This window comes from Pygoscelis adeliae, unplaced genomic scaffold, assembly GCF_000699105.1.
Source record: "Pygoscelis adeliae isolate BGI_AS28 unplaced genomic scaffold, ASM69910v1 Scaffold15, whole genome shotgun sequence".
Classification (NCBI taxonomy): Eukaryota; Metazoa; Chordata; class Aves; order Sphenisciformes; family Spheniscidae; genus Pygoscelis; species Pygoscelis adeliae.
This window is the reverse complement of record NW_008824988.1, coordinates 4,055,343-4,070,452: the sequence shown is the minus strand read 5'-3', so window position 1 is coordinate 4,070,452 and position 15,110 is coordinate 4,055,343. Positions and strand designations below refer to the sequence as shown.

Here is a 15,110-nt window from a genome sequence, read left to right as displayed (position 1 = left end):
TTAAACATATGAAATGCAACAAAAAATCATGATAATACTTACCCTCATCAACAGTATTTAATGTTAGTGAGATTTTGCAGTCACTTTCAAGCTGGCTAAACTCAGGACAAGGAATAGGAATGCTACTTTCTATTGCCAGTCTGTATTCCTTCCCATCTTCTGATATATCATACGTTTCTGGATGTATCTAGCACAGAAGAAATTGTACTTAAAATGCAAACTTTGTGAGTAAACTACAGCACTGCTTACTAACCAGCTAGGAGTACAGTATAAAAAAACCTAAAGAGATGGAATAGCATAGTGCATGGCCTGCTCCACTTCATCAGGCTTATTTAGATGGTCTGAAGAGCAGCAGCATACTGGGGAGAAGATGAGGACACAGCAGCAAGAGTCTTGAAGAGGTGGGAGTAAGGGGCAAGGAAAAGGAAAAGGAAACAGCAAGAGTAAAAGCTAGCTATGAAAGGTAAGGAATTAGGAAACCACATTAACACCACAAAAATGTATTCTCTGGGTACCTTCTGGAAGCTAAAATACAAAGTTTGGTGTATTGTCTGGGGGGAGGAGAGGGGGAAGCTACCTACAGGCAACAATGTCCCAGAAGAATTTGGAAGCACCGTACTTCTCCTGGGATTCCTCTCCATAAACTTACAACACAGCTCACTACAGATGCATAATCAAAAATGCAAGTAGAGATCAGTAACAGAGGCTTACAACTGAGTGTTGTACATTGGGTGAAATCCCGAATGCAGCCTCACAGGAAAACAAAAATAATGCATTCACACTTTGCAGTTTGCACTACAGACTTGCACTTAACATGAGATAAATCTGGGCCCTGATCCTGCAGAAACATAAGCTCAGGCTTAACTGAAGGGCAAACCCTTAAGTCAACTGGACTATTCCCAACATGTAATGACATGCAGTATGTCTTTCTGGGATTGGGGTCCCATTCCTGGCCAGCAAATGGGTCCCTGAAGCTATATCCACAGTAGGAACTAAAATGATTTTGGAGCTTGGCCTCTGGGCAAGTGGCACGGCACAGCTCACATCCCAGGTTCCCTCTCTAAGCCCAGACCAGGTTGGCCTCACCCTTCCCTTACCCCCATGGCCAGCTGGGAAGAGGCCCTGGCCTAGGCTATCTCATGAGCCATGCACTGGGAGAGCCTGTTGGCGTAAGCCAAAATCATGCCAGAAAAGGCATCAGCAGTCAAACATAATGGACAACAGTGTGCCAGGGCTCAGGCTCAGGTTTTACCCTCCTAGTTCACAAAGACAGGGTCAGAGTCGACTCTAGCTCCTGGAAACCAAGGCTCGCACTACGTGTGCGAGTTGCCGATTCAGCCTTCCTGCACCTTGAGTACATGGGGAGCACAGAAACAACTTTGACTCTTCTGCTTTTTGACAAATTTAAGTTCACTACAGCCAACAACATGCTCTATTAATTCACAATTAATACATTTTGAGTGCCTTCTAGTCAGAGGACTGACTGCTGTAGCAATACTCACAAAGATTCCTACTACGATAAAGTAAAACATTATTTTCTTTCAAAATTACCTTAATGCCAGCAAAAAATTCCTTGCTCTCAACAGAAGAGCTTTGTATGTCCAGCTTCTCCATGACAAAAGCAGAACTGCTACAGTAGACCTGCAGGGCAAAACCAGCAAAATAGAATACATTCTTGGTACGAAGTGGTCACATGAAGACAAAACCCAGCCATTGTGGGTCAGTTTGATGGATTCATCACACCCAGTCTTCTGTTTGCACCAGAAGTTACCAATTGCCAGTGGTGCTTAAGAAAAACACAGAAGCAGATCGAGCGTCCTAAGACCTTTTCCTGGCAGACTCCACCAGTGGTGCAGAGACTTCTTGAACTAAAGGCCGCATGCAAACCATCATATTTAACAAGCACCTAAGTCTCCACAGATTTAACAAATCCCTTCTGGAGCATTTCGGCTCCCCATGACATCTTGTGGAAATGCATGTTATACTTTATTACATGTTATTTACTTCTTTTTGTCTGTTTCACATTTTTTGCCTTTTAATTTTGTTGAGTGTCCATTAAATCTTAGATTATGCAAAGCAACCATCCCCTCCACCTCCTCTTCTTACTATACTTTTTTCTTGGTGTTAAGGGCCTGGATAATATTTTTCAAGCTGAAGAATTTACTGTCATTTCCCTCCTCTGAACCAGTTCCATGCTACCAGACACTATGGTTTTGCATTTTTTGTTTATTTTGCTGTATCCCTTTTGAGATGTGTTGACCACACATGCAGTATTTCAGATCCTGAGAAAACCAAGGGTCCATAGCAGCAGCAGGTAATTTATGACTGTACCTTTCCTTTTGACTGTCACTGAGCTAACACTGTCAGGCAACTATTCACAAAGTCCCCAAAGGATTTTTGGGGATTAGCAATTGCTACTGCTGTCCATAAGCCATCAAAGCAGCCTGGCTGTGGCTTGAATGCACATGCACACCAACCATATGCTTTTTTGTTTTTTATTTTGGCGAGGAAAAATTAACCTGTATTTTGGTATATACAGGTAGAAAGCTTACTGATTTTCCAATGCTTAAGCTTCTCAAAGTTACCATGAGAGCCTAGGTCTTGATTCTGCTACCATGGAAGGTAATGCAGGAACTCCCACTGCTTTTGATGGCAGAGATTAAACCATTTAAATCTGATCCTAGAGACAAAACCATCAAGCAGCAGCTCATTATTGATTCAGAGAAAAGAAATCTATCTAATGAATCAACAACACAGCTTCTCACAAGCTCTGGCTCTTACAGCCTCTCACTTAGATGCAGTTGCATCCAAAAACCCTCTTAATTTACAGTATCAAACAAAATCACAGTAGAGGGTGAAGAAGATGCAACTTGAATAAACATTTATCTCCAGGAGACACACTATACTGTACTGAGACAGACAGTCTCAAAACCTTAACGGCAGTGATAATTACTGATATATTCTCTGGTATTTCCACATTCATATGGGCACTGGTGGTGTAAACAACAACTAGAGGCAGTATGCTTCTGCCAAGAAAAATTATACAGCAAGGTGCTGGAACTCTGTCTCTAACAACTGTTAGTGTCTACTGAGCCATATTTACAAAGATACAAAGAGATTATAATTATGTTTTAACATACTCTGTCTCCAAGTCTGACGTTTATCCCATCTAGTTCTAGAAGTGAGAACGCATGAACCGCTGTTTCATGTTTCAGTTCTTCTTTGATACCTTCAGGAGAAAGTCTTGACCAAGTTACAATGAATCCGACTGAGCTGTTTGCAAAAGGAACGCCAAAGGTACACCTTAGGTAAACGCTGCCTTTGATCAACTCTGCTACAACTTCAGGAATGGCTGGCAGTGGTGGTGACACAGATGGAGATGATGAAGGAGCCAGGTTACCTAGCCAAACAGAAGAGTGGTTTGTGCTTTTTATTCTGTGCAAAAACAACATCGGGTGAAATGACATTGACATATATTTTGCCAATTAATATACTAATATTATCTACCTTTTTGCATATGTAGAAATATTACATAATTGCTTAGAGAATCAGAGAAAATGTGTATGTTCCTTTTATTAATTATTAAAAGGAGAAAAAACGTCTTTATTAGCCTTTGATTATATTCTAGGAAGGTGCTGAGGAGGAGGCAAAAACCCCAAAACAAGGGCATAAAATACAACTAATTATTTTACCAGACAGGAGAGAGCAACATGCAAAGGAATTTGCCTGATAATTTTGTTGAATATGTGGGGGGGGGGGGGGGGGGGGGGTGGTGTGTGGAAGAAAAAAAAAAAAAGGGCTATGTAAAAAGGAACAGAATAAGCAACAGTATGATTTGTAGATTTATCTTATATTTGACTCCCAAAGAATCAAAGTAATCTGTAAATCAGCATGATTAAAATTACTTTTTAACATTTTGGTACTTATTCTGAACATTATGCTGAGCAAGTACTTTTGTAATCCAAGGTCTGAAATTGCCTCCAAACTACTCATTTTGCAACAGACCGAGCAATACTGTTGATAACATGAACACGTTTTTATTCAAGACAGAATATGACTAAATGTTGACGTTATTGGGTCATAGATGCACAAAAAAACTTGAAAATCAGAACAAAATACTCACTGCTATAGACGCCTTGAATTTGCATTCCCTCAGGATCACAGGTCTGTGGCTTTGCATCTGAAACAACTATAAATTGTTGTTAAATTGTATATTCACACACATACAGAGTAGGTACACCAATGCTCTTAAATTATTGCCCTATGTTAAAAACACACCAAATATCACAAGACACTAACTGAAGTGTAAATTAGCAGAACAGAAGCAATCTTGTAATCTGATCCATATCCAATTATGGTAGCAGTCAGTACAAAGCCTTGTGTTGGAAATCACAAGTAGATTGGCTACACCTAGGAGGAAGGGTACAGAATATTCTACCACCTCTGCATCTTTTACTGCAGATGTACCCAGCCAATACGTACAGATGTTGTTAGTGAATAAAAAGGAATTAAACTATTCTCTTGAATATAAATTTTGTCTCCCCAAAGCCACATCTGAATGCTTATTCATTAACTGTAACCCTGGACAGCCAAATTCAGTGCAGACCTGCTTTGAAAAAAATCACCTTTCCTACAGGGGCCTAAGAAAAAGTGTTTGTGCACTTGTTTGGTACTTCGAATGTTATAAAAAAGGAAAGTGGAACTTTGATTAAACATGAAAATACCAGTGCATTTGTAACAGGAGTAGAAAGAGGTTAGTCACGCCACTCAAACTAAGTCAAAAGGGCAGCAGCAACACTGAAAACCCCATCCACCAAAAAGAATGAAGAGCAGATTTTGATGTTCCACGCTTCAGTGATACGTTTGTTTCCTTAGCATGTAGAGGAGAGACTGTTTGAAAATTTGCATCAAGTGTTTACAGCTATCAAGTGTTAAAGAGAAAACACAGTAGACATGATAACCTAGATACAAAAAGCAGCACAAGAATACAATGCACTTCACATGAAAACATCATCTTAAAAGAGTGACTTTAAACTCCAAATGTGTTTCAGGTTTACAGTATTCAGCAGAGCCAAACCAGAGTTATGTTTCTTGACTACTTTGTTTTGAGGCAGTAAAAATTTGCTAGCTTGCGGCCTATGGTTTTTATATCCTCTTTCTTCTTCATAAGCCATCATCCAAAGTAAATGCAAAGTCCTATAGTGCAGGAGTTCTTCATTGGTTCAGTCACTTGCATGCTGAAATGTCCCATTTCTGGCATTTTTTTTCCTGTCAATAAACCCTTGGAGAATGCCTTAACAATTGGACCTAAAGGTACAACGATGGACCAATAAGGCACCAGAAAACCCACTGATAGTTTTGCTATCAGGCTTTTGAAAGCAGTCAGTAATACAGAGTATGACTTAGAGCAATACAGTATATGATGCATAAAAATACTGCTAGTATTTTCACAACAGTGTGTTATACAAGCTAGTAAGAATTTCCTACTACACTGATTTGTCACTGTTTCACAGTATTTATAACTGTAAGGATTTAACCATACCTTCCTTATCTAAAACATCTGGCATGAATAATGAAATACTGAAGTTTTGAGCTATGAACACCAACACGCTTTTGCAGCACAAGGGTCCAAGACAACGTGAGACATTGCAAAAGGACTCCAGTTCTTTCTCATAGTACTAATAAAGTGTGTATCAGTATTTCTGTGTTGAATTTTCTTCTAGCAACAACGTGTATACTCTCCAGAAAGATGATAAAAGAGTTACAGTAAGAAAAATATTCCTAACGACGCTAAACAATAATTGATATAAGTTTGGTCAAGTTCTTAAACAAAATTTACTCTGACACATAATCCTATGCATAGTCAGTAATGGGTGTTTGCAGAGTATGAGTGCCATCGTAGGTACTCTGAATTTTGACTTCTGGCTGTGTCTTATATCCCCACCTCATTATATGGAAAATTTCAATTCTTAGGTTTCTGGGCTTTGAACAATACTTGAGTGCTAAATGTAAGTTAAAAAGGGTTGGTTTGAACCCACCTTAACATACCAAATCATTTTTCTATCATATCAATATTAAAAGTAAGGCTTGAAAGAAATTTCAGCATGTGTAACTATTTCCAGGCATTTCCGCTCAGCCAAATATCAGAGAAACACACTTACTCATAAACACACACACTTAGTTGAGTTAGAGCATGCATTTTCTCACCTTCTGCACAATACCCCATGCATCCTTGGGTGGGCTGCAGTAAGTAAACAAAGAAATCTCCACAGTTCCTCACACTGACAGGGATTCGGAAAAGACAGCAGTCTTTTGAAGTGCTGAAGAAAAACTGCCATGTAGCACAAGCTGTTAACTGTTTGATCTCACCGGGTCGAGGCATGGATTCTGACTCCCTCAGAGACAACCAGACAGGGGCTTGAGTACCACAGTGATTCATCTTCAGCACCAGAGAAAAACATCAGAAAATGGTTAATGCTAAATCAAACAGTTGCTGTGCTTTAATGAGGTACATATGTATTCAATTAATTTCCTGCATGAGCTTTTAGCAAAGTTTAGACAGTGTAATTGAGGGCTTGCTTACTTTCCTCCTCAAGGTTGAATACAAATACACACAAGAGACTTAAGTCCTTCTTTGAGCCTAATGAATGTGTGTTTCTAAAGACAGGCTATAATTTAGTGCCTGAAGAACATAACCAGGAGCCACACCTGAGTGTTTTGGCCAAAAAAGCTAACAGTTGTGTTATGGCTGAGTGAGTTACCCTACACCCGTAAACCGACAGTAACTGACTGTGTGCATGCCATCAGAGCACAGCAAATACAGGGTAGAACATACATACACTGAATATCAACTAAAGGTGCTAAAGCTGGCAGGCTTTATCTGCCCTTTGCCACGGACTGAAGGCTCAGCTAACCTCCTGGATTTCTTCTAAGAGATGTGGCCAGCTGATACAAGGTTACTGACTTGCAGCCCTAGCCAAAAATGCAAGACACCTGATAAGCCCTGTCTGTCTTTCAATTCCCCACCTTTAGAAATAGATATGCTTGTAGCATCCCCCAGCTCCACGCCCCGTAACAACCACAGTGACTTTGTAGCAACCCTAAATCCTTTGGTGTTTACAAAGCAGTGGGCTTCTCCAGGCCTGTGGTTCAGATGCTGATTCAACAGGTGATTTAAGAGGGCTGTTGCTCCCTCTCTCGCAAACAAAAGCCTTGTTCAGTGCTTTTCCTCAAGGAGTGAGAAGTGTGCTGTGGAATAGTCTCCTTCACCTCTCACCATTGTGGCTATGTGAGGTCTTCAGGTCAAGGAAGCTGCCACGCAGGTCACAACTTAACAGTAGTACCAATCATGGTAAGCGAAGCGTTAAGCCTGATTTAGCTGACACCAGAGTTTACTAGTGGAATACAGAAAAATGAATCCCGAGAACAGGAGACAAAGGAGGAATCTGGTTCATGGGTTACCAGAATGAGTTAAAGATCACCTCCTGTCTTTCATGTGCTGCAGAAAGCAAACTGAAGAGAAACACCTAGAAGGACACGGTGTGTTAAAGCCAGCATTTGGAAAATATTTACATGAAAACTATAAATCTGAAATTGTGAGATTTTGAGAACCTCTTCTCTTTCATACATCACCTCAAGTATTTGTTTCTTTGACCTGATAGTGAAACAAGGTCTCAGATCATCTTGTCTTTAGACCTCTTGGTCTAAAGACTACTGCAGACTCATTGAGCAATCACTCATCTCAAAAGTACACTTTTCTTTCTTAATCTAGAACATCTGAGCCCACCGTCAATCCATCAGACAGACAGAATTAACGAGAAGTAGACAGAAATGGGAAGGATTGCTTAACAGTCTGAATCTTTGACGAGGATTAAATATAGCTATAATAAAAGTTCTCCTAATGGGAAAGAAAGGAGGAAACTTCCCAAACGAGACATCCGTTTTAGTTTGGTTTTAATGTTTTGACTTTGAGATTTCAAAATAAATGTCTTGTTTTTGTCAACAGATGCAAAGAAGCAGATGTCAATGCATAAATTTCATTTCCTGAATAAGTTTTGAATCAATCTCTTTCCAACTGTAATTATCTGGACTCCTCTGTATTAAGATGGTAGCTTATTTTTACCAAATATTTACTAAGCACTGAGAACTTTGGTCAGATTCCTAAAACTTCCCTAGATGATCTGAGCGGGTATCTTGCTAGTCTAACCTCTGTTCTGAAAAACACATTGTTTTTTGCCCTGGTCTATCATGCTGGTTCTTTGCATAAAAGTATCCATTTTGAGAAAATACAACTAGTTAATCGATTTGTTTGTATTAAATGTAACTGAAAGAAAGTCCTTCAGGAATCATACTTGTTGCTAGTTTTTTGCAGTATAAAAGCCTGGATAACAGTAGCCTCTGCAACACAGCCCTCTGAGTCCCTGAGTCAGCTGCACATTAAAGGTTCTTCAGTGGCTTTATATTGCTGTAAAGATTTAATAAAAATTAAATAAATAAATAAAAATAAGAGGGGCTGCTATAAACTCAATTTTATTAGTGTGTCTTAACTGTTTTGTATTCCTTTAAAAGTGTTTCATTGTCAGGCTTTTCTTTTTTTTTTTTTTTTTTTTTTACGAGACTGTGACCAGTCAATTTCAATTCATTAGAAAAATCACGGGCAGAATATTCTAATGACATTTTTATTGTTTTTAAACAGGGAAATGTTTAAAATAGGAAACTACAAAGATATATCTCCTTAGAATATAACAGAGATGATGGTACGCTTCAAAATAAAGCATTACAAGTCTAAAGTATTAAATATTCCAAGTAATTATTGAGTCTTAGAGGACTTGCAGATGGCAAGGCAACCAATCTTCAGTTAGCTCTGTTAGTTCAAGTCATTTTCAGAGTAATCTCTTCCCTCTAACATGATCACTTTAAAAGCTTCACAATTACTGGGTTCATGTGGCTGCAAGTCTTCGTACTGCTTTCACACGGCCTTCCTAACAGGCTGACCATCACATAGTTGCAGCTTTACAACATGATATCCCTGCTACGCTGCCGCTGAAGAAAGCTTCTTCAGCAGTGAGTACAAATGACAGTTTTTGAGTGCTCTAAAAGGGATGTAATTTATCATCCTCTGCTATTGCCCATTCAGTGTAAAATTTTCAACACTTAAGACTTAATTGTCCAGTTAACACATTTTAATATACTCAAGTATTTAGACAGAATAGGTACTCTGTATTCCTACACATCAGTCTCCATAATCGTATTCTTTTTTTATACCTATCCTACTGAAAAACTCGTAAGAAAAATATGTATTTCTCATAATCAAATGAGTTCTAACAATACCTCCACGCACTTGGTCGGCATCTCAGCAGGCTTATCAAAAATCATAAAGCGATACCATCCTGGTGTTAGGGAATGGTCACATATTAAATCCTGAATAGCTGATTGCTGGAGGTGGGATGAATCAAAATCAACGCTTCGGTAAGGGCTCTGCAGGATCTGATGTCCACCAGGAGAGCATTCAAGAACTGTGGAGCAAGAGTATTTCGAGTATCAAGACGGAATGCCTAACAAGTATGTTAGAAAAGATGTTAAGTACTTTTAACGGGAAAATATGGATATATTGCAATATGATGTGAAGCTATTTTTACTGAAAAACATATTGAAGTCTTAGTAACAACAACAAACAGGTATGTTAGCACTCTAAAATTTAATAGAATTCCTCATGTGGTAACTTTCCCTTCAAGTGGACAATAAATGCAAATTAATAACCACATTAGGCATTTACCCTAGATGTACAAACAGTGGAAAGGAATATGTTTATACTTTCTCTCCAGGTTTTGACTTTCTGGTTCCACTGACGTTTATGAAACCTAACAACCTGAATAAAAGTGAGGTGTCAGATATATGAGAGGATCAAAATCTTACCTCAAGAGGAGTAAGGATTATCCAAAGGTCTTTTGTAAATAGGCTACCACTTTACAGGGTTCCTATGCATGAAATGAAGAATTCCCTCAAATGGATGAGAGGTAGTTGCATACAGTTTGCATGTATACCTGCAGATCATCGCAAAAGTGTGTATGGAAATGGGTAGATGCTTAGTTACACATTTTAAGTCAATTTGCATGACTGACATGCTAAATTTTAATAAAGTAAATACAACTGACAAACGTATTTCTGGACACCTAAGTGACCTTGTGGCCTCAAAAAAAAAATCTCAAAATTGCTGATAGGTAAAATGAAGGATCAGAATCTGAAGAAGTCTGTACGACAGGTTTTTTTTAAATGCAGACTCATTCAGAAATAAAGCAGAATGCCAGAATTTCTGAGTCTGAGCTGAATTGACTCCTGTCAAAGACAGTAACAATAAAAGTTCTGGTTAATGGCATATGTGCATGCAACGTACTGATCGGCCATTCTTGCTCAGGAATGTGCTTGGGAAGTGAAAGTAGGGGAAAATAAATTAAGAGAATGTTTACAAATAAATAACATTTAAAATATACCTATCTATCTACCTTGCTTTTAAAAATGGATACCAACTGATGCTGACTGTGAATGGAATTTCAGGTAAGGATTATCCAAAGGTCTTTTGTAAATAGGCTACCACTTTACAGGGTTCCTATGCATGAAATGAAGAATTCCCTCAAATGGATGAGAGGTAGTTGCATACAGTTTGCATGTATACCTGCAGATCATCGCAAAAGTGTGTATGGAAATGGGTAGATGCTTAGTTACACATTTTAAGTCAATTTGCATGACTGACATGCTAAATTTTAATAAAGTAAATACAACTGACAAACGTATTTCTGGACACCTAAGTGACCTTGTGGCCTCAAAAAAAAAATCTCAAAATTGCTGATAGGTAAAATGAAGGATCAGAATCTGAAGAAGTCTTTATGACAGTTTTTTTTTTAAAATGCAGACTCATTCAGAAATAAAGCAGAATGCCAGAATTTCTGAGTCTGAGCTGAGTTGACTCCTGTCAAAGCCAGTGACAATAAAAGTTCTGGTTAATGGCATATGTGCATGCAACGTACTGATCGGCCATTCTTGCTCAGGAATGTGCTTGGGAAGTGAAAGTAGGGGAAAATAAATTAAGAGAATGTTTACAAATAAATAACATTTAAAATATACCTATCTATCTACCTTGCTTTTAAAAATGGATACCAACTGATGCTGACTGTGAATGGAATTTCAGGTTATATTGAATGACACAGTTAATCTTAATTCTTGCCTCTACTATGCTACTAATGGCTTAAAAAAATGCAGCTGTAAGCAAAGCTCCATAATGTTACATTTTGGATATTAATACTCTGATCTTCAGTTTTTGCTCCCAGGTTTTTCTGTATTTGTCCCATGTTTTGCATGGTGTAATTGTGTCACTGATTACAAACATATTTTGGTTCAAATCATGCAACAATGCACTATCTACCACAATTTTCATGTCATTGTCCAGATAACCACAATTATAAAACAGTTGCAAAATCAGGTAATTCCCCTCCTTTAAATGGGGAAGACGCCCCAGTGAAAGAACAGACTTCATCTCTTTCAAGCACAGTATGAGAATCTCACAGTCTTTCAAAGACTGAAGATTTAATCTGATACAGCTTTAGGCTACCCAGGCAGGTAACAATAGCTTTATCTTCTATCCTCTAAGGGCAGATGGAAGTCAATGTGATTGACTGTGCCACCACTGTGCTTCTGAGTTGCTTGTAGTAGCCTGTAGGCTATTCGTGTCCATACAAGTTGACCTTACTGAGAATTTATCCTTCATTGGAATTTGAAGAAAAGCCCCTGAAGAATCACAGGTCAGTCATGTGTGTTATTGAAGTGTTTTCCAAGCAAGCTACAGCACAAGCGGTTTACGAAGCATGGTGAAAGTTTCTTCCTGTCTTCTATTTTTTATTGGAATTCTCCCTTTCATACAGCACCCTCATTAGTTTTCTTTCCTGTAACTGAATCACTCCTGGAACAATTAATATCTGTTACCTTTTCCATTAATAAATCAAGCTAGACATGAGACAAGTCTTTATTTTCTTTTCCTCCACAGTTTAATTAGATCATCGTTTGATAGATCTTGAAAACAGCTGACTGTACTCACTTGTAATAGGGTTATAAATCCTACTAAAGATCAAATTATACATTTCTTATTATTATGCACATCACTTTAAAATGTCACCCAGCTCTTCGTGTGTTCTTTCTTCCTTTTTAGAAGTATGCTAATATTTCCATAGTTATTGCTTGGGAATCTCATTTTGTGTAACACTGGTTGATTTTTTTTTTTTCTTTCTTTTCTTTTCCTTACCCATTCCGCGAAACAACTGAAAATAACTGCCATCATCAATAATACAAATTAAAACATTTTATTACACATCTGAGTGTAACTGATGTGCTGTCTAACTCCAGCAACAGCAGAAACAAATAAAACTATCATATTTATGGACACATACACAAGAAATGAATGGTGTGCTCTCTGTGAAAAAGTTACCCCTGCAGACCAGATCTGCTCAAATCACAGGCATTTAAGAGGGGAGCTGGCTAAATTTTCCACTGAAATCATGATTTCCTTATTCAGGACATATAAAAAAAATGATTTTGATATAAGCATTCTTTCAAAATTGATTCTCAGAATGACGAATACCGATTTTGCTGTAATGCTCCAGAAAAGCTTTGCCTGTGCCTAACACCAGCAATTTTCAGCCCAATGAGTCAAGTCTGACAAAATAATAAGGAACTGAAAACAGGGTCTGATAACTTGAAAGTGCTAAGGAAGCTTACCTACAGGGCAAGCTTACCTCCCAGCTCGGCCTAGTATGAGAGGAACATTAAAGTATGGGAAGATGCTACTGTTGACTTGACTTTGTCCACAATCACAAAATATTCTGACATGTTCTGACACAAAATGGAAAACTCATGTTAGTTTTAACAGAATTTATCATTTAAGCATGATTATTCTTGATGGAAATCTTTCCATGTATATGGGAATACTCTTTTTAATTATTTCTTTTTGGACCTTTAAATGTATTAGTGATTTAATAACTTTAGTTTTAAATATTTGCTTTAGAATAATGAAATTCTAATTATAAAATACACAAATGAATACTTGAGAATTTAGACCATTAAATTCAGCCTCCCTTGTAGATTGTGCACCATTGGCTTAATTTAACCTAGCGGAGACACATGCGATAGGCTATGAGGAGAGACCTATTTCTCGGGAGTCAAACTCTCCCATTTTGTTTGGGGGTCCGGATACTACATAATCTGCTGAAAAAGCAATCTGTCTTGGGAAAATATGCAGCTGTTTCCCTAGAAGTTGGGTTTACTTATCATATTCTGTGCTTCTTTCCACAAACACCCTATATACTGTATATGGCTCTCTACTGTTCTTTAACTGAGGTCTCTGCATGCCAGGAAGAATTTGATTCCATATTTGCTTTTTCCTGACTGTCTTCAGGATTAATACAGTGAGCTTTGCCTGGATCCATCCCAGACCTACTTGGTCCTGCCAGATACGGAGAAACGTGACCCTAAGCTGGAAAAGAATTCAACTCTTGCAACATCTTAAACACAAGGATAGCACTGCGCTGGCGGATGAGCCTTTTGGGAGAGATATAGACGAAATCTCTGCCAGCACATTGGGGTTTGTACCACGACTGCCACAAAAGGGGTCAGGTAACAGATACTCTGAACACCACACGTTAACCAAAAGTCAAAGAGGTTCTTGAAATCAACACAGGAGCTCATTTTCCACAAAGAGATATTTAAGTGGCTCCCGATGACTGCCTCTGAGGCACCCAGGTGGAAAGAGTTCCACGAAGGAAGGGCTTTCCAATTCCCTGTTCACATCTCTGCTCCAATCCATGTGCAGAGAGGGGCCGATGATTCTCCACCTGTCCATAATGTTTCCAGCATTATGGAGCAGTCAGGGACTGCGGACTGCTGGGTGCAAACCAGAGTAGAGGCGGGAAAAGGAGCCAGCCACCCGCGGAGTACGGGCAGGCAAGGGCAGAGCGGCAGGACTGGCAACTCAGTTCCTCAGGTACGAATAGCTTATCAGTTTATACCTCCTGCTGTCCAAAGGCCAGGGTCTGGCAAATGACTACGGATAAACAAGTAGTGCCATTAGTAAGTGCCCACTCTGACCCTGAATGTACTTTGTCTCACATCTACTGACTGCAAAGGATGCAGCATATCCACATCCCAAGGCAGAACTTAGAACTAGGACTGCATTTAACAAAAGTGCTCAGGTGTATTTGGGGATTTAAACTCTTCCAAAATGCTAAAATAGAAAGAAGTTCACTTTTTGGAAGAAGTTATCCTGAAATAATTATTTAGGGTAACGCTTTTAAAGCGAAATATAAAAGCGACTGTAACTATGTACCTAAAAGGTACCATGTGCTTGGATGAGGCATATAAAAGAACACGATCGCAAATGCTGTAGCAATGACAGTATCGCAATGCAATAGAACAGGAATATGAATACTCCTATACACGGAAATATGAAGAAAACAGAATCAACACGCACACGTTAATGCATCTTTATAAATAACCTTATTTGAATGGGTGCTAAAACACTTTTCAACCACTCATGTCCACACCCCAAGGGGTGCTTTGTAAAGGTAGTAGAGTTGCATAACCTTTAAAAATATGTAAAATATATGCTTACAGAATATTTTCTAGTAGTTCCCAATATAATACGCTATTGTACCTACTCTTTATGCGGATCTTCTCTCAGAAATCTGAAACAATACAGATACGGTTTTTGCACAGGTTCCGCAAAGCATTTTGCAGGGGTCCCAGGTAAGGGTGTGCCCGTGCGCCGCATGTGCTCCAGCACACAGGGGAAAGGGAGCAAAAGGAAGAGAGAGCGGGAGAATCAACACTCCTGGTCTTCGGCTTCCACCTGGCAGGTTTCCCCTGCAGGTGCACGGTGACAATGACAATTTCTCTTTTCGTCAGTTCATAAAGTTAAGCCTCTTCCAGTGAAACTAGTTACATGTAACTACCGGGCTGGAAAACAAGCGACGTGCGGGCGCAGGGGAAGGACCTGACCCCAGCGCTCCCTGGGACCGGACAGGGAGTACGCTCCCCTGCCAGGGGGCTACCTCAACACCTGGCGGGGC

General features: G+C 39.1%; 1 protein-coding gene across 1 annotated transcript in view; it reads right to left on the bottom strand.

Annotated features, from left to right (window-relative positions):
* VWDE (von Willebrand factor D and EGF domains) overlaps positions 1-12,296 on the bottom strand; it is a 36,477-nt gene extending 24,181 nt beyond the window's left edge. Inside the window, exons 1-6 of the mRNA XM_009326123.1 lie at positions 12,293-12,296; positions 9,331-9,515; positions 6,208-6,439; positions 3,141-3,400; positions 1,552-1,641; positions 43-187 (exon numbers count right to left, since the gene is read on the bottom strand). Coding sequence (XP_009324398.1) covers positions 43-187; positions 1,552-1,641; positions 3,141-3,400; positions 6,208-6,439; positions 9,331-9,515; positions 12,293-12,296 — 916 coding nt within the window. The remainder of the gene's footprint in view (positions 1-42; positions 188-1,551; positions 1,642-3,140; positions 3,401-6,207; positions 6,440-9,330; positions 9,516-12,292) is intronic.
* Between the last annotated feature and the right edge of the window lie 2,814 nt (positions 12,297-15,110).